A 25,360-nucleotide genomic window follows, 5' to 3' on the forward strand; every position below is an offset into this window, starting at 1 on the left:
CCAATAAAAACAGCTCAAAACACAGTATGATAAGGCTATTGTAAACCATAAAGTACATTATTATATACATAATCAGGAAAACAAATCAACTGTTCTCCCCCCATTTCCACCAATCACAATACTCTCTTGACCACTCACCGATGATTCGCTGTCTCTGACCAGGAAGTCTCCCTGACCTCCTCTCTCGTTGAGCGCACACTCTGCCTGATGCCTGGTCACTCCCCCATAGTACCAGTCCTTCCCGGCAAACTTTCCCACGCGGGCCGGCCCTGTGTAGTTGATGTGGGGCGAGTGGGGGCCCGAGCCCATCCCACCCCCGGGGGCCGGATCGTCGCTAAGGATAACCACATAGTTCTTTGGCACCAGGCCCACCTGTCCACGGGCGTTCCGACACCGCCACCACTCAGGGTCATTCTCCGGTTTCTCCAGCACCTCCATCACCTCGCCCTTTTCAAAGTTCAGCTCCTCGTCTGTCACAGAGCTGAAAGGGTACAGCGTCTGGACAGTGTGGAGCGCCCTGGTTGTCCCGTTGATCACCCCTCCCAACCCTGCCCCCTGCCCTGGGTAACCTCCGCTTAGGTCCCCCGAGACGGCCTCCTCCTCCCCCTCCTCCAGGACATAGTTAGAGGGGAACCAGCCTACCTGACCTTCAGAACTCCCTCGCCACCAGCCATCGCTACACTTCTCCATGACAATGACCCTTGACCCCTTCACCAGTGTCAGCTCGTCTTCCCGCTCCGCCGTGTAGGCGAACTTGACCAGGGCTGAGATGCTGAGGTCGTAGATACGCTCGGCGCTGCTACCTCCGCCACCATTGGACGGGCACTCTGCGTCCGTGCTGGGCGTTGGCGAGGCATCGCGGGCACTCGTCTTCCTCTTCGTCTTCCCCAGGCCTTAGAGAGGGAGAGAGAAATAACTTAGTACAATAGACAATAAATATCTATACCACAAATTGAAGATCTCAGCAGTAGTTCCACAACAGAGCAGAATAACATAGTAAAAAGTCCCCCTTCAACATATTAGGTTAAAAGTCCTGAGGCTAGAGTGTCGTGCATCTAGAGAAAATGGCTCCAAAACAGAAAGCCCTACGTGGTCATTGAGATTGAGCAGGCAGCTACGCTACTCAAAAAAACAGCCTGCAAGTGAAGTGCAGCAGCAAGCTGAGCTAATTAGCTCCTAGTACTGCTGGTAGAGGACGGTCCGGGGTTAGGAGGTCACCACCTCTCTCTGAGGCTACAGCCAGGGAGGCAAACACTTCAGCTAGAGTGAGGGGGTCTGGGTAATTAGTGCTGGAAGGAAACTGGAGGTAAGGCCAGAGGAGAGACAAGGGGGGTTCTGGGTATTGACAGGCGATGTTAATTCCTCTCAGGCAGCTACTGAACAGACCACTGTGCAGGAAGGCTGTTTAGGAGACAGGAAACGCAGATCGGATGACACTGAGGTGGGTCGGGAGGGTGGACATGGACTGCATCCAAAATGGCACCCTATTCCCTACATAGTGCACTACTTCTGACCAGAGCCCTATGGGCATCGGTCAAAACACAGGGCTCTGGTCAAAAGTATTGCACTATGTAGGGAATAGGGTGTCATTTGGAATAGGGTGCCATTTGTTCGGGTTGGCTCTCTCGCTGGAAAATATTGACCTTTAACCTCTTTCAATAACAACCCCCCAAACCGTTCCCCCACTGTAAACTACTCCCGTAAAATTAGACTCTCTCGTTACTCCTTTCACTTTAGACTCTCAATCCCTAACTCGCTCTCTGAACATTTACACATCTATTTAAGACAATATAGAGAATCTCTAATGCAAGCAGAAGGAAGAGAATCATTGCCATTTAAAGCCTAGTGTCAGAGAGAATAAACCTCAACCCTCTCAGCCAGGTAGGAGAGCACTCTGAAAGGTCACAAACAACCCCTTTCCTCCGTCTCCTTACCCCCCTCTCTTCGTCCTACACCACTCTCCATCTCATGCATGAAACAAGGCGGCTTTCTGACATTCTGTGTTCTTGACGGTTAACTGGCCTTCTGCTCTGACGGAGCACGCAGCCAACCAGGGAGTGTCTTTGTTGTGAGTGTACAGCAACACTCCGTTCTTAGCAGACTTCCAAGAGCACGCAAACCTGGAGATGAGATGGACTGCAGGCACGAACACAGAGACATACACCTGTATTCAAATGTGGAACTCAACTCACAATTACAAAACACACCTGCTCATGGGAAGCGTCGCATAGTTTTACACATGCCCAGTTCCACGCAACACAGATAACATGGCGACACAAAGCCGGTGGGACCAAGAAACATGATTAAATCGTAGACCTCGTCTCGGTCTCCTGTAATAGTTCTACGCTCGTGAAAAGAGGAGACGATGAATATGACGAGAGCTCCTCTCTGCCCAGAAAGCTACCATTCATCAGCTCCGCCAGCGCTAGAATGTCAAAATACATGTCACTCACTAAACACGCCTTGCCTGCTGCACCTATCGTCATTTACTGCCGTTACGCCCGGTGTGTACTTCCAAATAAAGGACTAAATAAACATTCACAAGGAACCCAAAACATTTCAATGTATTGTTTTGGTCCGGAAGAGGCTCCTTTGCCCAGATACACACACACACACACACACACACACACACACACACACACACACACACACACACGAGACGAACAGCATGACGGGCCGACTGAGTCAAATAAGACCCACAACAAATGTAATAATACTCCCTCAGAGTTAAAATGACGAGCAGACAGCCCTCGTCTCCATGAATCAACCTCCATCATGACACAGAAAGGCCAGTGGCAGCGTCACAGGGACAACTGGGGTAAGAAGCTGCTGCTGTTTCAGCCGGGGGGGGGGGGTGCGATTTGGGAAACAGTGACCTTGAGAGGTGGTAGGGGAGGGGGGCGGAGGATGGTGAAATACCATCACTTAGCCCCTGTCACAACTATCCCCCATCAACAGGCCAGTCCACCCCTCACACAACAAACTGTGAGGAGGAGGCACGGTCACTATTTATAGCTTTCACAGAAATAAAGGAAAAAGCTAACATTGGCTTCCCTGGAGCGTACTGGGCTGTTGTTTGACATGGTAGGGCCGATTTCAAGGGCTGTAGATCAAGTGGCAGGCAGGGAGATTGGCATTTACACACACACACTTGTCTATGAACACACACGCAACTTTTCTAAGCGATGACACACACATATACCTTCCTTCCTTAGCAAACGGACAGCTGATCCATGACTTTCATGCTCATTCCTCTGCAGCATGCAACAACAAACAAGGTACTCTGTGCTGCGCTCACACGCCACAACAGTAACGACACACTAACTCACAGTCGCCCCCACTAAGCAACACTGCGATGACAGTGACAATACTAATTAGACAACAACAAGCGCTAATTGGAACCTGAAAGATAATAAAAAAAATAAGTAGGGATAAATCGTGAGGAAGTGCCTTGAGAGCCTAAAGCACAATTGGCCCAGCGTCGTCCGGGTTAGGGGAGGGTTTGGCCCGGGGGGGCCTTTACTATGCTCATCGCGCTCCAGCGACTCCTTGTGGCGGACTGGGCGCCTGCACGCTGACCTCGGGCGTTAGGTGAACGATGTTTCCTCCGATACATTGGTGCGGCTGGCTTCTGGGTTAAGAACCGCGGTTTGGCGGGTCATGTTTCGGAGGACGCATTACTCAACCTTCGCCTGTTGGGGTGGCAGCGATGAGACAAGATCGAAATTGGGGGTAAAATACAAAAAAATAAAGAGTGGGCCCTCACCAAGTCATCCATTCAACTGGGCCCTCACCAAGTCATCCATTCAACTGGGCTCACACCAAGTCATCCATTCAACTGGGCCCTCACCAAGTCATCCATTCAACTGGGCCCACACCAAGTCATCCATTCAACTGGGCCCTCACCAAGTCATCCATTCAACTGGGCCCACACCAAGTCATCCATTCAACTGGGCCCTCACCAAGTCATCCATTCAACTGGGCCCTCACCAAGTCATCCATTCAACTGGGCCCTCACCAAGTCATCCATTCAACTGGGCCCTCACCAAGTCATCCATTCAACTGGGCCCACACCAAGTCATCCATTCAACTGGGCCCACACCAAGTCATCCATTCAACTGGGCCCACACCAAGTCATCCATTCAACTGGGCCCTCACCAAGTCATCCATTCAACTGGGCCCTCACCAAGTCATCCATTCAACTGGGCCCTCACCAAGTCATCCATTCAACTGGGCCCTCACCAACTTATCCATTCAACTGGGCCCTCACCAAGTTATCCATTCAACTGGGCCCACACCAAGTCATCCATTCAATTGAGCCCTCACCAAGTCAGCCATTCCACCAGGCCCGAGGCGAGTCCCAGTGTGGACCCATACAGCTGACTCGTCGATGCTTAACGATACGCTCTTAATTTACGCTGATTAAGGAGAACAGCCAGGGACAACCCCATCCAGCTCGCTGCAGGGAAGCAATGTGGAGGACCTGGGGACAACTGTTCAATGTAGCACAATGGTGATTGCAGAGTAACACTAATCATGGAGGAGTGAGAAAAGAAAGTCATTAAATGAGAAGTGAATGCCAAGCTATTCAGTATCAATCCCAGATATAGGCTCTTTTCATGTGCTGATGAATGGAACAGGCCGTGCTTAGTCAGAATGTTCTCTTTGCAATATAAAGCTGATGGTCTCCAATAATAGATAATAGCATGGTGGGCAGTGGACCAATTAAGTAGCAGTGTGATCCACAAGAAGAATGTGAGTCCAGGTGGCACTTAGTGTCCATGAAAGCAGCGATGCTCTCTTCCGCTCTGTCTCGCTCTTTTCACTCGCTCCCTCTTCTCTCTCCTACCTCCTCTCTCTCCTCCCACCCCGTCTCGCTCCCTCCTCCCTCCCTCCTCCCACTCTGTCTCTCTCCCCCTCCTTCCTCTCTCTCTCTCTCCCGATGAGACTCTTCACTTAAGGTGTGGTATGAGACCAATGAATCACTCGCCAACAACTTTCGCTTTATTCAATTTTCATAAAGCTGATTTTCTTCTCCATGCCTCGGTCTGAAATTGAATTCCAGCACAAGGAGGATATACTGTAAACGAATACCCAGGCTATTTCTACCTATATCTACCCCACAATCACTGATGAATATCAGAGTAAGATGATTATCTGAGGTTTGACGGGAACTCATTTTCTCTAAATGGCGTTTTTCTTTCCTGGATGATAGCTGGGAAAGCTGTGTGGATGTACTTAGAGGAAGAGACGGATGGAGGAAGATGGAGAGGAAGATAGTGTGGTAGGATGGAGCGAGTAGACGAGGAGAGTGCTCGTCTCCCAGACAACACTCTTATCGTTTAACTCTACACCCCTCTACGGGTCCCCATCGCTCTCTGTCACTTGTCAAACCGAGCCTCAGTCGCTCTTGTCTGACCAGCCATTTCTCTGTCCTTTCTACTGTCCTCAGATCACAGACTCAATCCCCTTGACAACTCTCTTCAATCAGATAGGAAGTAACCTCAGCAGTATCAGCATCTGGCACAGAGTAAGCAGAGACCACTTTTTGTCAAACGCATTTCACAAGTTCCAGACAAACACTAACGTAGGATTGATCTTTATATCAGGACTGCAACACGATCAGCTTGAAAATACACATTTTCAAAACGCTAACATTTAGCACTGACCAGCAACCCTCTGGTTAACTAGAAGACACATCCCCTAGCTGAGCAGCATACTAAATTGGGCCCCGGAAGTTATAAGCAAAGACAACGTGACCATATACATCGCATGGCAACAAATCAATCCGTAACAACAATGTCCATCCGCCAGCCCTGAATGGTTGAACAGCGTGCTGATAGAGCAACAGGCCAGTGGCCTGAACACAACCGTCATTACCATGACATCGTGAGAGAGAAAACATCAAATCAAACGGAAGTAGCACACCAGAATGAGGTCTGCAGAGTGTCAAGACTCAGAGAGAACGTAGTTAATCAAGAGGAAAGGCCTCTGTTAACCACCTTGTTTACAGAATCACTGATAAGCAAGAGTCATTTCTTAAACATATCTGCATCACACTTGGAGGGTTCATTTAAACACAATGCAATCTACTTGACTGCCTTATGTCAACCACTTTTAAACTAGCCTCATCTTCGGCAAACATTATGTATTTGTCATTACGAACTGGGTGGTTCAAGCCCTGGATGCTGATTGGCTGGCAGCCGTCGTATATCGGACTCACACCACGGGTATGACAAGACATTTCTTTTTACTGTTCTAATTACGTTGGTAACCAGTTTCTAAAAGGCACCTCAGCGGGTTATGGTACATGACCAATATACCACGGCTAAGGGCTGTATCCAGGCGCGTTGCGTCGTGCTCAAGAACAGCCCTTAGCTGTGGTATATTGGCCATATACCACACCCCATCGAGCCTTATTGGTTCATTACCCAACTCATGTTTGTTTGTTTAATGTCATGATTATTCAATAGCCCGTAAAGAAACGTTAAGGTGGATTATAGTTTTAGTTGTTTTGAAAGGTTCCTGTTGGCAAGACTGTCTGTGTCCCAAATGGCACCCTATTACCTATATAGTGCACTACTTTTGGCCTTGAGCTCTGGTAAAAAAAAAAAAGGTAGTGCACTATATAGGGAACAGGGCGCCTATTTCTGATGCACCCAATGTGAACTGTTCCATTGAGATGAGTTGAGCTTCATCCTAGCTGGGTTGGCACCAGGTCATTCTCTGTGGGAAGGTGAACGGAGCCAACGTTTCCACAGGCAGAGCATTATACTGACAGGCACCTAATGGAGAGCTAAGAACACACTGGAAGCCTATCAGTAGACGCAGCGCCAAAACAGAAACGGAGGTCATTTCAATCGCTACAAAGGGCTGCAGTTGTGTTGGTAATTATAACACCTCAGTGGTTAGACATGGTTATGTACTGGACAAACCTGATTACTTAGGATGGAACGAACACACACACACACACACACACACACACACAGCTTTCTGACTAAATAAACATAGAAAATAAGTAGGATTCAAATCAACTGGTGACTAAAGCAAATATTGGCTCTCTAGGTGATTCCAGTGAAAACATCGCATAACACCTGCCTTGGAGAAGGCATAAATAACCCTGGTAATAACCAATCAGAAAACAGATGGAGGTCCAGCCATACACATACAGGGGTTGTCCTTGGAGGAAGCCAAGGTTGTTGCAGGTGGCTGGAGATGATTGGTTTATGTTCTGACATTTCTACTCATCCCCACTGGGGATGCAACCAATTCAATACAACAAGAACATAGTCAGCAAGTTCACGTGTGCGGGGGTGCGTTCAAGGCGTGTGTGCGTTTAAGCGTATGTTTAAGCGCGTGTCCGCATTAGGAATCACGGTGTACAGCCTGATTGGTATTTGAGTGCGAGGAATGCACAAGGCAGTAACACTCGCCTCCCACTTCATCTGCCTCGATCTCAAAGAGAGAGAACACTCAATAACTATTCCAGCTATGCTCCTGTGATCTGGCTGTGTGTGTGTGTGTGTGTGTGGCGTGCGTGCGTGCAAAGCTAAAAAGCTCTTTGTCTCACTACAGGCCTGACAACATTATTTCAGTGCTCTCAGCGCTCTGGGCCCAGAGAACAAAGAGAGCTGTAGTGGATTTAGAGTTCCCCCTTTAAACAGTGTCTCCGGGGTTATATTCAATGATCAATAGTTGGATTGATAGGGAAGAGCATGTGTCACTGTTAGCAGCACAAATCACCCTCAGGTCGCTCACTATTTACACAACGGGAGGGTCTAATCCTGGACGCGGATTGGTTAAAAGCGCATTCCAGCCGGTGTTAATTCCACAAGTTACCACCGGCTAAAGCTCTGACGTGGAAATGCCTATTTACACTGTTCCATCTCACTGCGCAATCTACTGTCTCATCAGCCCAGCCAGGCAATTTATAAATGTGATCTCCAGCTGTCCCGTAGTAATGAACGCGTCGGGGTCGGTAGTCAGGACGAGACAGGCAGGCAGCTTTTCTCAGCCAGTCGAAATCATGAATCAGCATCATTTTTATAGACGTATACAAAGAAATGTCAACAGAGAACAGGTCAAAGGAAACGTAGTGCAGATAGTTTGCAGTCTTTCCAGCTTCAGTTGGAAGTGATTGTGTTTGCTGTGTTGTTGGCTAGCTCCTCTGAACAACAGTGTCCTGACGAGAGAGCACATTTTCTATGCCAGGCGAAATTGTGCATCATTAGCTCATTGTTATGGATGTACCCAAATAAATGTCACTAGAAAACAGCTTAAACAAACGCAAATGCAGCTACTTCGCTGTTATTCTGGATGCTTTTTGACGTGACTGTAAATTAGCCGTAGTTGGCTATCTAGCAAGGAAGGGATAAGAACGTTGCCAGCCAGTATGGCAATGGAACATTTAGAACGAACGGCTGGGTCTCTCTCTGTGTGTGTGTGTGTGTGTGCGCACTGGGAACAGACAATCTGCAGGTTTTTAATTGCATTGTCTGTCAAGACCTCTGACAACTAGGCAAAGCAGTGGGAGAAATCCTCTTGGCTAGTTATCCTAATCTTTCAGTTAGACGTCTCATCCATCTTGTGCATTTCTGATGCAAGCGTCTATTCTTCACTGATAACACTGGATGGCAAGGTTCCATCTCATCACAACGTCAGTTCCTATTGCCTAGTATCACTCGAGTGTCGACCATTTAAAAAATAAAAATGGCATTATCTTGCCCTTTCGCTCCATTGGAAATAATCTCCAATTCTCTGTGAGTATGAACATCTTAGTTTGTAGCACCGGAGATGAATTCATTAGCCTAATAAGGGTGAGAGTTCTACCCTATTATTCCACAGTGAGAATTACTGGAGATCAGCTAATCCTAGCGGTTGTCCATCCAAGAAAACCCCTGCACTTCCTATTTAATTAGTCCTTACCTCCTCTGACCTTGGGAAAAGATGCTTCAATGCCGGAATTTCTCCAGATCGATCACACCAGCTTTCCCTGGCTTGATAATTAACAGCCTAAGGGACGCCTTACAAAACAAAACTGTCCTGTATTAAAACATACTGTTTACAAATCACCATCCTTGAGAAATCATTGCTAACTGGAGACTGTTAAGTGTGTGAGGTAGTCAAGCATTTAACATTGTTTCATCCGCATTAATCACATGAGGTGAGACGCCTCTGTGGAGGCAGCCCTAGAAAACAGCAGAGAAGAAAACACACACACACACACACACACACACACACACACACACACACACACACACACACACACCTTAGCCCAAAGTAGAGATCGTGTGTGCCGCGCCGCCTCTGTGCACCCCTAGAAAACAGAAGAGAGATGCCCTGTCTTACGCACACGCATACACACCCACCCACCCACCCACCCACCTACACACTTAACCCAACTCACCGAGTGTGTCTTTGATGTTTTTCACCAGCGAGGCCTTCTTCAAGCTGTTCTTCCTCTCCACGTAGTTAGAGGGGACGTAGCCGGTCCGGTTGGAGGCGTTCCTCACCCTCCACCACGTCTTACTGTCATCCAGGAGCCACAGCCGCTCGTTTTTCCGGATGTCAAGTTCCTGTTCCTGCTGAGCCGAGTAGTCCCACTTGGCTACAACGATCACCTCCTCCGTCATCTTTCATGGGGTCCTTCTGGAACAGAGAGACACAGAGAGAGACACACAGAGAGACACACAGAGAGAGACACAGAGAGAGACACAGAGAGAGACACAGAGAGAGACACAGAGAGAGACACAGAGAGAGACACAGAGAGAGACACACAGAGAGACACAGAGAGAGAGACACAGAGAGAGAGACACAGAGAGAGAGACACAGAGAGAGACACTGTTAGGTCAGGGTGGGGTTAACAGTAGGGCTGTGACGATGCCCTTATCGCGATATTCTTTCCATGGCAAAAATGAAAACGCAAAAAGTCTTTGGTCCTTTAAAAACCTGCTGCATGTAAAATATTGAGTGCTGTAGCTAGGAAAATAAGTTAATGTGACTCTGGATGACAACACGATGATGCTTGTTTACAATATTAGCTCCGTTTTCCTGAAGAAGTTGAATCCACTTTGCGTTTTGTTTCCTTCCCACGATACTAAGGAATCGTCTCTGCCCTACTTAGCAAGGCACTTAACACGCGAAAATGCACACAGACGAACACCGGCAATACACACGCATGAATAAAATGACGAGGTGAGCCGTTTCCGTGCAACCCTAGAAAAACACGAGAGAGAGAACATGTTTCTCACACACAGACACGCACATACACTCTGAAGCCAATCTCAGAGGGGTGGTGCCATCCACCACTACGGTCTGTGTGGGTCTCAGACTGACTGTGTGCAGTGCCATCCACCACTACGGTCTGTGTGGGTCTCAGACTGACTGTGTGCAGGCCTAGGCTTGGCCCTCGAGTGTCTGTCACACAGCTGTTGTTGTAAGACATCTGGCAGAGCGGAGCCTCTCTGCCCTGTAATCCAGGTTGGCTGAGACCTACCGTGTGTGTGTGTGTGTGTGTGTGTGTGTCACTCAGGACTCGAGGTAAGTAATCAAATGAACCACTAAGCTGGGAGTTCACGCTTTACTTCCAAACCACACAAGAGCCTCTCCCTTTTACCAGCTTCTCTTATTCATCTTAAATGTACTGAATTATTCAGCGACACACTGAGCAGAGCACTGTTCTATGTTAAATGTGTCTATCAAACATGGCTTATGGAAAGAGGGAGGGAGGGAGGGAGTAGAGAAAGAGAGAGAGAGGGGGAGGGAGGTAGGGCAGCCAGCACCTGCAGGTCTAATAAGGAATAAATCAAACTGATCCAGGAGATATCTAGTGCTGCTGCACACTGAGGATAAACAACAAAGACTGGTGTCTATTCATGGAGAGAGAGAGAGAGAGAGAGAGAGAGAGAGAGAGAGAGAGAGAGTCAGGGAGGGATGGGAGAGAGAGAGAGAGATGGGGAGGGAGGGATGGGAGAGATGGGAGAGAGAGAGAGATGGAGGGATGGGAGAGAGAGATGGAGGGATGGGAGAGAGAGATGGAGGGAGGGAGGTATGTTAGAGAGAGGGAGGGGGGATGGGAGAGAGAGAGAGAGAGAGAGAGAGAGAGAGAGAGAGAGAGAGAGAGAGAGAGAGAGAGAGAGAGAGAGAGAGAGAGAGAGAGAGGAGAGAGAGAGAGAGAGAGAGAGAGAGAGAGAGAGAGAGAGGGAGGGAGAGATGGGAGGTATGTTAGAGAGATGGAGGGAGGGAGTGATGGATGAGAGAGATGGAGAGAGGGAGGGATGGGAGAGAGATGGAGGGAGGGAGGGATGGGAGAGAGATGGAGGGAGGGATGGGAGAGAAAAAAAGAGTGAGATACCAAGATAGAGACATTAGGGACATGTGGGGGGAAGTAAAAGAGATGAGAGGGGGAGTAGAAAAGGAGACAGAGAGAGAGACACAGAGAGAGAGAGAGAGAGAGAGACAGAGACAGAGAGAGAGAGACAATATGGAGTGCTCTTTTACTGGATGGTGTCTCCAACAAGACTGTGTGGTGTCTGAGAGATATTGCAGTGACAGGCTGTTTTTCCTTCCAGGGCCAGTCAGAGGTAGTTCCCCCATCATCCTGACACCCTCCACAGGGATGAGGCTGTGAGCCAGCCGGCACCGGAGTCCCCAGCCCTCTCACCCATCACCATTCAGCGGGACGGCCTTGACAAGTCAGGGAGGGGGGGCTGGGGGTTCCAAGGCGCCAAGCAAAAATGATAATGCACACACTTCAGAGCTGTCACACTAACCACTGGCCACTTCCCCGCCTGACTGAGACCGCCTTATTCACAGTTCATACGGTCTTTCTTTTCAACTCGGAAGGACAGTTTCGCAGACCCAGATCAAACTCTTTGAATAAAAAGCACGCCTACCTCGATTGAAAGTGCTCTTTAGTCTAAGAATAGGTTTAACCAGGGTCCGGGAAACAAGTATGTAGGTTTAACCAGGGTCCGGGAAACAAGTATATGCTGTCTCCTTACTGATTCGCTGTTATTTCTACAGCCCATTGAGTTTGATATGACTCGGTAAGGCTACAGTAAAGAACCCCAGTGACCCAGCAAGAGAAAGCCACCATTGTCTGAGAGTGATGATGTCACACTCCTGGAATTCTTTCCTCTCTCATCCATGACCGTAGGGCAGGAAGAGCCTGATAAAGGCTGTCAGTCTACTCTCATCAACTGGCAGGGTTAAAGACACAAACAAGTACATTCTTTTCAAGCAGAAGCTGCTTCAAAGCGTATTAAACCATCTTTATCGATTATACAGTTTTAGTTAGTCAACTAGATGTCTGATTTTACTTTAAAAAACCTTCTTTAAAAAACCTTCTGGTTTTATCCCAAACATTGGATGACTCCGTGGGAAAGTCAACCTAAGCATATATGAATAAAGTTAGGCATTTCCAAACGGAACTACGTTCACAATTATGCTTAAGGTCTAAACATTGCAGTTCACCATTTTTTTTTTTTTTTTTACCAGTTTAAAAGAGGAAATTGCATGAAGGCCAAGTCTCAAATTTTTTGGTTTGTTGACTTTTGTATATCATGGCTTTTAGAAAGGGCTCACAGAGCTTGTTTTTCCACTCACAGCTGTCACCCAGTGTTAGTTATGGATGTGAAGTGTTCGTGAAGCAACACAGAACAAATGTAAGTGTTCTGAGTTTTGTTTGCGTGTTCTTCTGTCTTGTAAATATATGACATTATCGCGATACTTAGGTGCATATATGATATGTATTGCAAATCTCACAATTCTATATGTATTGCGAGTCAATACTGCGATTTGATTGCGATTCCACGGTCCAAACATATTGTTCACCATATGTCTGCTGCAGACGGACAAGAGACAGCCCTGAGAAAACCATGGAAATAAAAGTTTTGATGGAAATAAAAGTGCTGAAAACAAATTGGCTCTCCATTTAAAAAAGAAGATGGAGAACAAGCTATGAAGGAAAAACGTTGACATTTTGGTTCAGGTACAGTCAACTAGCAAAAAGAATATTGCGATAGTCAAAACGATACAATATATCGTCAAAATTATTCTCGATATGTAACTGCATCAATTTTCCCCATCACTATTGATGTGATATCTTAGCTTCAGAAGCTTTTGCATTCACCAGATTTAGTGTGCTGGTTCTGAGAAGTAGTCTTTAGAGACTTTTCCTGAAGCAATTGTTGATATCTTGAAATTGTTGATATCTTGAAATTGTTGATATCTTGAAATTGTTGATATCTTGAATATTTTTGATATCTTGAAAATGTATGTGTTCTAGCTAAGATTCTCTTACCAAATATATGCTGAAGTGCATTTCTCATACATGGCAGTACTGTTTTTTTAGACAGAAAGATGAGAAGAGTATTTATCAATCATCTGTGAAAAGCCCTGGAGTGACTTTTCAACTGAAAGCACCCCAAAATATAAAGACTTCATTCAGTGTCCAGAAAAGTGGATTGGCAGTATCTTGGATACAAATCATACTGATGAAGAGACAAAAAGATAACGTATTAGGTTGTGGTGCCTGTCCTTGAACACTATATTCAGACTGCCTGTAATTATACGATCATGATGTACTAGGCATACTGCAGATTTTTTTTTAAACCTCAAAATGACATATGCGTTAAGATAGATTTTGAGCCAAGAAATCTTTAAGATTTCAATGTCTATATAAAGACATCCATAACGGCGGGCGTAACATCAACAACGGCGGGCCTGACATCCATAACGGCGGGCCTGACATCTATAACGGCGGGCCTGACATCCATAACGGCGGGCCTGACATCCATAACGGCGGGCCTAACATCCATAACGGTCGTTTTTCCTCTCTAAAGTAATCATGTACATGACAATCTTTTCAAAATGATCGTTATGGATAGCAATGGCTATCCATGTTTTGACCTGAGACGTACAAACTCAGCTAGGTTGTTGTCTTGTTCCATCAGTGCTCTGCTCCGTCTGTTCAGAACCTGTTCAGCTCGGTGTGCAGTGGAACGCCTGCATCGTGCCGTGGCACGTTCTTCAGGAGATGTAATATTTCATAACAGGGAAATAGAACATTTCTCACACCTTAAAATCAGTCAAAACAGATATGGTAGAGTATAGGAATCTGACAACATGGAGAAATTACTATAGTGCATTTTCTTCTCAGAAGATGGAGACAAGCTGTCCGAGGCTTATTCAGGAGGGTTTGGAAGATCGTGACCTGCTCTGGCATCTCAGAAGAGAACTGAGACAGAAGGTCAAGATCTCAGCCTCATCTAAACACACACACACACACACACACACACACACACACACACACACACACACACACACACACACACACACACAGTGGTCTACAAAAATCACTATTTCTTATTGTGCATCTTGTGTATATTGTGCATTTCCACAAATATAATACTGAACTGAGAGGAAGGTTAAGAAGGTATTATTTAAAGTTATTATTAAAGTCTTTAATAGATCATTAGGGCACAAGGCATGTATTAACCAATAGCAGAGAGTGCTTATGGAGGTCAGGAGAGCAGGGATTACCCTAGAGGGGACAGGACGTGGACCAGTTTTCAGTGTAATTGCATAAATGTGCAGCAGGGTCGGAGCTGCCTGTAGAGAGAGATTCCTAACGAGTTTAACCAGGCCCAACTTAACCAATTCCTTCATCCCCATCTCACCTAGCTCTGGAATCCAATTTGAGGATCCTTTTCATTCGTCTGAGAACCAGGAGAGAAGGGGAGGAGAGGGGGAGACTAAGAGAAAGATGGGGTGGGGAGGTGAGAGAGAAGGTTGGGGCGAGTAATACAAAGGGAGAGGGATAGAGAGGGGGCAGAAAGACAGAGGGAGAAACAAAGAGTGATGTATTTCATTAGAGAAAGGAGGACAGGAGGACCAATGATGATCAATGTGAAGACCAGGAGAGAGACTGGAAGAGCGGCTCGTCGCCATGCCACTGTATGACTCAGTATGAGAGCAGCAGAGTGCTATAAAGACATCGACCTCAAACAGGAAACCTGTGGACCCAGATGGGGATGCAGTGCAGAGCTCCCAGTCCAGACTGGATTAGAGGTTATAAAAGCAGGCAGAGCACACAGAGGCCCAGTAAGGCACAGAGGCTCAGCACAGTTCCCCGTGCCAGCTGTGCTCTCTGCTTCCCCTTCAACCCCCCTGCTGGCTGGGTGGCATGTCTCAGCTCACCTAGGCCTAACCAGCCCTGACAGCAGGGACCACTGCCAGGGTACCATGTCATGCCATGCCAAGGGGAGGGCATGTGACAAGTGTGGAACTAATAGACTCATTTTGTGTGTGTGTGTGTGTGTGTGAGGGTTTCTGTAAACCGATAATAGCAAAAAAAATACAAAAGCTGATAAACAAAATTGGCACAGGAGAAGAAGAAAAAAATCCCATTGTGAAAGAATGCTTTTTATCCTATTGATTGACGGAAATACTAGTCAGTGTAAATACATTTGACTGGTCATGCTTATTGGTCCATAGGTTCATTAACATCATTTAGTGGTATTAAATTGGCGCGCGTGTACATTATATTCGTTACGTATCTCGTTTATTTCATGCGTACAGCATACAGAGTCTCTGAGCGGAAAATCTGTCAGACAGCGCGAGAGCTGCTGCTGCTACAGCGTCTCAAAACAGCAAATGCACAGGCAACGGAAGGCAGGCTTCTTCAGCACGTCACACACCACTTTGCAATGAGCTGGATGAGCTGGAGGGAGTAGGCGTTTTCAAAACATATACTTATATGTTTGAAACCTGAACGTTTTCCTACATATTATGAGGCATGCCTTACCTTGCTTTAAAGTAGCCGAGCCAAAAATCTGACCATATCCGTGGAGTCAATTATTTTATATCAACTTTATTTCATTATCCAGTAGGCAAAGGCACAAACCTAGTCATATTAGTTGTTGCATATTACATCTCCCCTCTTCGAACGGATATTTTCATCTGTGTCATATGAAACTGCTTGCGGTGCGCTTTTGACTGGTGTTTTCCCGCTAATTGCATTATGCTTTGTGCGCATTGCTGCGCTTATAATGTATAGAAATAATAGTTTATCAACATTTTAAGCTAAACGTTCTGACCTGTTGCATTTATGTCGCCTAGGCCTTCTGGTTGTATGACTTTGGAATCTATCATCCCACAACTGTCCCAGAGTCTGTTTGGAATAGGCCATTTTTTTCTCAACAAGCTGACCAAAAGAATATGTCAACTTTTCTACTATGTGGGATAGTAGATTAAAATAGGCTTGTGATTTTGCAGTTTGTTACTCATTTGTTGGCGGAGGAAAAGTAAATGTGGACAATTATTCTAAAATCGTCAAAGTGCGAATCAGAATTTGGTAAGGAGGACCGAACATTGTTGAATCCTATAGACTTGCATGTTCTGTTAATGTGAATTACAATAATCTCAATGTGACGCACCCGATGCATACGAGTCCGGTAAATTAAAATGCCGCCGGCCACATTTTCCTAACTGAAAACCCGGTTGTGTGTAACAGGAGACAGGTAATCCCTAGGATCCACTCTTTCACAACCACTACATGAACTACTCTGTCATCCTCTGATCTCCAACAGGTATCCTGCAGCAACCACGTCTGATGGGACACCAGAGGTGAAGTAGAGTCTTCAAGCACACCACTACTCCCCATACAGTTACACAGAAATGTTTAACCTATTTGAAACATTGAGCCACCCATCAAGCCCTGCAGATAGCCCTGTAGAAGCCAGCTAAGCTTCTCTGGGACCCTCTCAACACAAGGATAAATAACTCATGTCCTTGAGGGCCAGAGTTTGCTACCTTTCCTTATTGCATTTGAATGAGCGCTACATTTACACTTTGCCTGGGAGCAACAAAACCAGGATTGTGGTCCTGGAGGACCGGGTCTGAACACCTGTTCAAACACCGGGCCTACAGCTAGAGTCTACACAGACCAGCAGAACAGAAGGATGAGACATGCAGAGCCAGAGCTGAACACGGCAGTAGCCCGAAAGGCGGCTTCCATTTTTATTACAGCAACATAATGCTCAGAGCGTGGTGTACAGCAGCCAAAAACACTGCACTGGGGGAAGGCAAAGAGAGGGATCATTCTACATCTGGAAAAGCGAGGGGGGGGGGGGAGACGATAGAAAGAGGAAGAGAAAAACGGAGAAAAATATCCTCCATCCATAAATGTCCATTGAGCATGAGGGAAATGACATTTAGACAGGCTGAGTGTGCTGATGCCCAGGCAGACAGAGTAATCCCCATCATCGTAATAATAAATACCCGTGGATATGTCAGACTGGGATGTGATGAATTCATTTCTGCTCTGCTGTCCAGACGGGTCCACAATCCCGTCGAGGGGCTAATGTGTAGTTGTGTATATCTAATATGAAGATGCAAATGGTTAAACTAGCAGAATGTGTGTAGATTACAAAATCAACACATCTGACACAAGAGTTGAAGTCGGAAGTTTACATACACCTTAGCCAAATACATTAAACTCAGTTTTTCACAATTCCTGACATTTAATCCTAGTAAAAACTCCCTGTTTTAGGTCAGTTAGGATCCACTTTATTTTAAGAATGTGAAATGTCAGAATAATAGTAGAGAGAATGATTTATTTCAGCTTTTATTTCTTTCATCACATTCCCAGTGGGTCAGAAGTTTACATACACTCAGTTAATATTTAGTAGCATTGCCTTTAAATTGTTTAACTTGGGTCATACGTTTTGGGTAGCCTTCCACAAGCTTAAATTGGGTGAATTTTGGCCCATTCCTCCTGACAGACATCGCTGGTGTAACTGAGTCAGGTTTGTAGGCCTCCTTGCTCGCACACACTTTTTCAGTTCTGCCCACAAAAATTCTGTAGGATTAAAGTCAGGGCTTTGTGATGGCCACTCCAATACTTGACTTTGTTGTCCTTAAGCTATTTTGCCACAACTTTGGAAGTATGCTTGGGGTCATTGTACATTTGGAAGACCCATTTGCGACCAAACTTTAACTTCCTGACTGATGTCTTGAGATGTTGTTTCAATATATCCACATAATTTTCCTCGCTCATGATGCCATTTATTTTGTGAAGTGCACCAGTCCCTCCTGCAGCAAAGCACCCCCACAACATGATGCGGCCACCCCTGTGCTTCACGGTTGGGATGGTGTTCTTCGGCTTGCAAGCCTCCCCCTTTTTCCTCCAAACATAACGATGGTCATTATGGCAAAACAGTTCTATTTTTGTTTCATCAGACCAGAGGACATTTCTCCAAAAAGTAAAATTTTTGTCCCCATGTGCAGTTGCAAACCGTAGTCTGGCTTTTTTTATGCCGGTTTTGGAGCAGTGGCTTCTTCCTTGCTGAGCGGCCTTTCAGGTTATGTCAATATAAGACTCATTTTACTGTGGATATAGATACTTTTGTACCCGTTTCCTCCAGCATCTTCACAAGGTCCTTTGCTGTTGTTCTGGGATTGATTTGCACTTTTCGCACCAAAGTACATTCATCTTGAGGGGGCAGAACGCGTCTCCTTCCTGAGCGGTATGACATCTGCGTGGTCCCATGGTGTTTATACTTGCGTACTATTGTTTGTACAGATGAATGTGGTACCTTCAGGCATTTGGAAATTGCTCCCAAGGATGAACCAGACTTGTGGAGGTCTACAATTCTTTTTTCTGAGGTCTTGGCTGATGTCTTTTGATTTTCTCATGATGTCAAGCAAAGAGGCAATGAGTTTGAAGGTAGGCCTTGAAATACATACACAGGTACACCTCCAATTGACTCAAATTATGTCAATTAGCCTATCAGAAGCTTCTAAAGCCATGACATCATTTTCTGGAATTTTCCAAGCTGTTTAAAGGCACAGTCAACTTAGTGTATGTAAACTTCTGACCCACTGGAATTGTGATACAGTGAATTATAAGTGAAATACTCTGTCTGTAAACAACTGTTGGAAAAATTGTGTCATGCACAAAGTATATGTCCTAACTGACTTGCCCAAACTATAGTTTGTTAACAAGAAATTTGTGGAGTGGTTGAAAAACGAGTTTTAATGACTCCAACCTAAGTGTATTTAAATTCCGACGTCAACTATACATCCCTCCAATTTGAAAAATAAAGATGAAGGCCTACAAATCATCAAAATGTTGGTTCAAGGTAAAGGGGGAGGGGAACGACAACCCTATGTGAGTGGAATCAGCTGCTAGCTTACAAGTTAACTGTACCATTTACATAAACAGGACTTTAACCAAAACGGTCTTGATAAAAGGTTTGATGATTTGGCCTAAGTCTGCGTATTCTTGCTGTGCAGGCCACAGTAGTAGAGTGGTGTGCACTAGCTTGTGGCTTCCCAGTCTAGAAGAGCTACAGAGAGCCGGGTTTAGCCATGCTCTGGTTCACAGAGGAGCAGACAGACCTGTCCACTCCGGTGCGCTGCTGCTGCACGCTGCAGGCTTTAGTGTAGGTGCGAGGGGTAAGTGTGTGCAGACTGTGATGTTCAGCACATTAATACGGTTGTTGGCATGAGTGTCAACAGACAAAATAAATACTCTGGGAAGAGTCAGACCTACATCTGCACTCATGTAGGCTAGTCCACTAAAAACTTTTCCTCACGTCCCAAAGTACCGTACTCTAGGGACATACCTGCTAACGTAGGGAAGGCTAGTCTTGGACATGCACATGGACACACACACACAGACTTAGGCACCGATGGAGGTGTTGAGTGGTTCATTACTTTGTGCAGATGGACCTGCTGCTCTCTGAGCTAGAGACTACTCCACCACTGAGAGACTCCGTGAAGCATTAGACTGGATCTTATTGGACGGTAAAACACATTCTCTATCGTTCTCACATGGTTGAAACTCTACAGGCTCTTATGGATTGATGTGATACTACAGATTAAAAAAATGGTTGTTTTATATTCGACATTCATGTGAATACAAATTTAAGTGCAGGCTATTTCTGTGCTGGCTTACAGTGACTGGACTGGGAACCGTCCCTACACTCACTGCTGCACCATGAGCACTGCTCCCAAACTGCACTTCCCTAAGAGAGGCAGTTGTGTTCTGACTCAGAGAAGTTTTGACCTGCTAAAATCGCTACATTCCCCCATGCAGTTGAGACCCGGGGACCAGACAGTTCTAAAGGATGAGGAATAAGTAATGTGATGGTCCAACAGCATTCAGTTCCACTTAGCCCACAGTACCATGCTGAACGGCTTTTTTAAAAGGTCAACGTTTTTAATACAGCTCCTCTCTTTCTCTCTCTCCCTCCCTCCCTCCCTCTCCTCACCGCGCAGCAATTTCTTAATTGAAGTGAGGTTCGGTTTGGCTTTTATAACCCATAAATGTCTCTGAGCGCTCCCATTTGCCTTACTCAGTCGTAGTCTATTAAAGATATGGATCTCACTACCAGCTGTAATAGGAAGGTCTTATCTGTTCTCGGTTCTCGCCGATTCTCTTTGAATTTCTAAAGCCTGTCCTTGAATATTTTTATTTATTTATTTATTTATTTTTATTTCACCTTTATTTAACCAGGTAGGCAAGTTGAGAACAAGTTCTCATTTACAATTGCGACCTGGCCAAGATAAAGCAAAGCAGTTCGACAACATACAACAACACAGAGTTACACATGGAGTAAACAACATACAGTCAATAATACAGTAGAAAAAAAAATAAGACTATATACAATGTGAGCAAATGATGTGAGATAAGGGAGGTAAAAGCAAAAAAAAGCCATGGTGGCAAAGTAAATAAAGTATAGCAAGAAAAACACTGGAATGGTAGATTTGTAGTTTGAAGAAAGTTCAAAGTTCAAATATAAATAATATGGTGCAAAGGAGCAAAATAAATAAAATAAATAAATACAGTAGGGGAAGAGGTAGTAGTTTGGGCTAAATTATAGATGGGCTATGTACAGGTGCAGTGATCTGTGAGCTGCTCTGACAGCTGGTGCTTAAAGCTAGTGAGGGAGATAAGTGTTTCCAATTTCAGAGATTTTTGTAGTTCGTTCCAGTCGTTGGCAGCAGAGAACTGGAAGGAGAGACGACCAAAGGAGGAGTTGGCTTTAGGGGTGACCAGAGAGATATACCTGCTGGAGCGCGTGCTACAGGTGGGTGCTGCTATGGTGACCAGTGAGCGGAGATAAGGGGGGACTTTACCTAGCAGGGTCTTGTAGACCTGGAGCCAATGTGTTTGGCGACGATTATGAAGTGAAGGCCAGCCAACGAGAGCATACAGATCGCAGTGGTGGGTTGTATATGGGGCTTTGGTGACAAAACGGATGGCACTGTGATAGACTGCATCCAGCTTGTTGAGTAGGGTATTGGAGGCTATTTTGTAAATGACATCGCCGAAGTCGAGGATTGGTAGGATGGTCAGTTTTACGAGGGTATGTTTGGCAGCATGAGTGAAGGATGCTTTGTTGCGAAATAGGAAGCCAATTCTAGATTTCACTTTGGATTGGAGATGATTGATGTGAGTCTGGAAGGAGAGTTTACAGTCTAACCAGACACCTAGGTATTTGTAGTTGTCCACAAATTCTAAGTTAGAACCGTCCAGAGAAGTTATGCTGGATGGGCGAGCAGGTGCAGGCAGCGATCGGTTGAAGAGCATGCATTTAGTTTTACTTGTGTTTAGGAGCAGTTGGAGGCCACGGAAGGAGAGTTGAATGGCATTGAAGCTCGTCTGGAGGGTTGTTAACACAGTGTCCAAAGAAGGGCCAGAAGTATACAGAATGGTGTCGTCTGCGTAGAGGTGGATCAGAGATTCACCAGCAGCAAGAGCGACATCATTTATGTATACAGAGAAAAGAGTTGGCCCAAGAATTGAACCCTGTGGTACCCCCATAGAGACTGCCAGAGGTCCAGACAGTAGGCCCTCCGATTTGACACACTGAACTCTGTCAGAGAAGTAGTTGGTGAACCAGGCGACGCAATCGTTTGAGAAACCAAGGCTACTAAGTCTGCCGATGAGGATGTGGTGATGAACAGAGTCAAAAGCTTTGGCCAGGTCAATGAATACGGCAGCACAGTATTGTTTCTTATCGATGGCGGTTACGATGTCGTTTAGGACCTTGAGCGTGGCTGAGGTGCACCCATGACCAGCTCTGAAACCAGATTGCATAGCGGAGAGGGTGCGGTGGGATTCGAAATAGTCGGTAATCTGTCTGTTGACTTGGCTTTCGAAGACCTTAGAAAGGCAGGGTAGGATGGATATAGGTCTGTAGCAATTTGGGTCAAGAGTGTCACCTCCTTTGAAGAGGGGGATGACAGCAGCTGCTTTCCAATCTATGGGAATCTCAGACGACACGAAAGAGAGGTATAAGAGAAAGGCCGAAGACTGCAAATTAACAAATGATGTATGGTTTGATTCTAATTGTTATTCTTTTATTAATCATTTTCCTTTAGAGGCTACATTGTGCCGTTTTGTAATATTAGTTTGCCGAGGCTGTTTGATCAGACAGCCAACATATCGCAACACTAGGCTGGTTCAAGACGATTTTATTTTTAATTTAACTAGGCAATCGAACCAGGGTCTGTAGTGACACCTTTAGCACTGAGCTGCAGTGCCTTAGATCGCTGCACCACCCGCAGACTGACAACTGTTTTAGTTGCTGTTTAGTGACCCTGTCAGATAAGACCGTCTATCTGTCGGTGCCTGCCTGGTTAGCACTGGTCTGTAGAGGCTGTTTGTGTTATGACAGCTCCCATGGTGCTCTCTGGACCTGGGGTCACCGAGATCATGTTTCTGACTTCCTGTGTGCAGAGGTCCGCTTGTATTGCTGCCACCGTCACTTCCTGTCTCCCCAGGGTCATCTCCTCCCCTCCTCTAGTGAATCCCTACTTCCCTCCGGGGTCAGGTCTTTCCCAGCAGCTGGTTCATGGCATCCAGGTGTCACATGTTTGACCCTGGGCCAAGAGAGCACAGTGCAAACTGAAACCACGGCACTGTTTACACAGGCAGCCCAACTTGGATATTTTTTCCATTAATTGGTCTTTTGACCAATCACATCATATTTTCACACATCAGATCTTTAAGAGCTCATCTGATTGGTGAAATGACCAAATCAGTATAAAAAAAAAAGGATCAGAATTGGGCTGCCTGTCTAAACGCAGCCCACTAATATCAGAAGACAGACCAGAAGAGGCTGGCTGACACACATAGGCCTGGCCCTGTAGCAGCCAATCCCATGTTGGCACAGCTGTGGTTTAAAGCAAGCATACACACTTTCATTTGACCTCTATCGTAATATTGAAGAGGCACAGAAATTAAAAGAGCCGAGATTACACATATTTCTACATCTAGCATCTAAACAGAAACAGAAGTATACTACGGGATTTAATAACTTTGACACATAAACACACATTTTGATCTCACTGTAAGTGTTGAGGAATGTTCTCGGCTTCGCTGCCTCACTTGCCTGCTTCCTTAATGACAAAGATCCTTTAGTAGGAGTGAAAGCATTGCTGCCAAGAGGCAAATCAATTCTAAAGCTGGGGACATTTGTTTGCATGCCAGCCAGCCGCCAGCTCCTCTGTGATCAATCTCACTGTGCCTTGAGTTGATTTTACAGCCCAGTCAATGCCATTTCCCTCAACCTCAATAGAACAGACAGAGTTCCAGCTCGTTTGAGGAACAGAATGTCTATCATTGTACACTGCTGTCCAAACCGCTGCCAAACCCAAATAAGTTGACCTTGGACTCTGTCTTATATCGTGCTCTAGGGTAGCGGAGGGGAAGGAGAATTCTCTCCATCTCTGTCTCCCACTCGGAGTCACAGCATTCCCATGATTTCTTTACACCAGGGACCAAAAACCAAGACCGATAGTTTTTCATGACCATGTGGCCTGACCAGTTATAGCCGCTTAAAAGATGGCTAATCCGGCTATAGTTTGAGGGTGAAAGCAGCAGTATCCCCTTAAAAGGAGGTAATCCAGTGACGTAAAGGGAGTTTACTGTTATCCCACTGTGAGGCTGAACAAGTATAAGCCATTCAAATTGCCACTGTGACTGTGGAGAAATGATTATATACAGAACAAAAAATATAAACAACGTGTCAAGTATTGTGTCCCGTGTTTCATGAGCTGAAATAAAGGATCCCAGAAATGTCCCATGCACACAAAAAGCTTATTTCTCATCCCTGTTTGTCAGCATTTCTCCATTGTCGAGATAATCCACCCACCTTTTTTAAAATGTATTATTTCACCTTTATTTAACCAGGTAGGCAAGTTGAGAACAAGTTCTCATTTACAATTGCGACCTGGCCAAGATAAAGCAAAGCAGTTCGACACATACAACAACAACAGAGTTACACATGGAGTAAAACAAACATACAGTCAATAATACAGTAGAAAAATAAGTCTATATACAATGTGAGCAAATGAGGTGAGATAAGGGAAGTAAAGGCAAAAAAAAGGCATTGGTGGCAAAGTAAATACAATATAGCAAGTAAAACACTGGAATGGTAGATATGTAATGGAAGAAAGTGCAAAGTAGAAATATAAATAATGGGGTGCAAAGGAGCAAAATAAATAAATAAATACAGTAGGGGAAGAGGTAGTTGTTTAGGCTAAATTATAGATGGGCTATGTACAGGTGCAGTAATCTGTGAGCTGCTCTGACAGCTGGTGCTTAAAGCTAGTGAGGGAGATAAGTGTTTCCAGTTTCATAGATTTTTGTAGTTCGTTCCAGTCATTGGCAGCAGAGAACTGAAAGGAGAGATGGCCAAAGGAGGAACTGGCTTTGGGGGTGACCAGAGAGATATACCTGCTGGAGCGCGTGCTACTGGTGGGTGCTGCTATGGTGACCAGTGAGCTGAGATAAGGGGGTCTTTACCTAGCAGGGTCTTGTAGATGACCTGGAGCCAGTGGGTTTGGCGACGAGTATGAAGCGAGGGCCAGCCAACGAGAGTGTACAGGTCGCAGTGGTGGGTAGTATAGGGGGCGTTGGTGACAAAACGGATGGCACTGTGATAGACTGCATCCAGTTTATTGAGTAGGGAATTGGAGGCTATTTTGTAAATGACATCGCCGAAGTCGAGAATCGGTAGGATGGTCAGTTTTACGAGGGTATGTTTGGCAGCATAAGTGAAGGATGCTTTGTTGGGACATAGGAAGCCGATTCTAGATTTAACTTTGGATTGGAGATGTTTGATGTGAGTCTGGAAGGAGAGTTTACAGTCTAACCAGACACCTAGGTATTTGTAGTTGTCCACATATTCTAAGTCAGAACCGTCCAGAGTAGTGATGCTGGACGGGCGTGCAGGTGCGGGCAGCGATCGGTTGAAGAGCATGCATTTAGTTTTACTTGTATTTAAGAGCAGTTGGAGGCCACGGAAGGAGAGTTGTATGGCATTGAAGCTCGTCTGGAGGG

General features: G+C 45.7%; 1 protein-coding gene across 4 annotated transcripts in view; it reads right to left on the bottom strand.

Annotated features, from left to right (window-relative positions):
• LOC115179149 (cytoplasmic protein NCK2) overlaps positions 1-25,360 on the bottom strand; it is a 53,443-nt gene that overhangs the window by 1,490 nt on the left and 26,593 nt on the right. For 3 of the 4 annotated variants that reach the window (XM_029740452.1, XM_029740453.1, XM_029740455.1), the window contains exons 2-3: positions 9,407-9,648; positions 139-893 (exon numbers count right to left, since the gene is read on the bottom strand). In XM_029740452.1, coding sequence (XP_029596312.1) covers positions 139-893; positions 9,407-9,632 — 981 coding nt within the window. In that variant the 5' untranslated portion in view covers positions 9,633-9,648. The remainder of the gene's footprint in view (positions 1-138; positions 894-9,406; positions 9,649-25,360) is intronic. The other variant, XM_029740454.1, reaches the window with a different exon arrangement.

The sequence above is a fragment of the Salmo trutta genome, chromosome 39 (assembly GCF_901001165.1).
Source record: "Salmo trutta chromosome 39, fSalTru1.1, whole genome shotgun sequence".
Lineage (NCBI taxonomy): Eukaryota > Metazoa > Chordata > Actinopteri > Salmoniformes > Salmonidae > Salmo > Salmo trutta.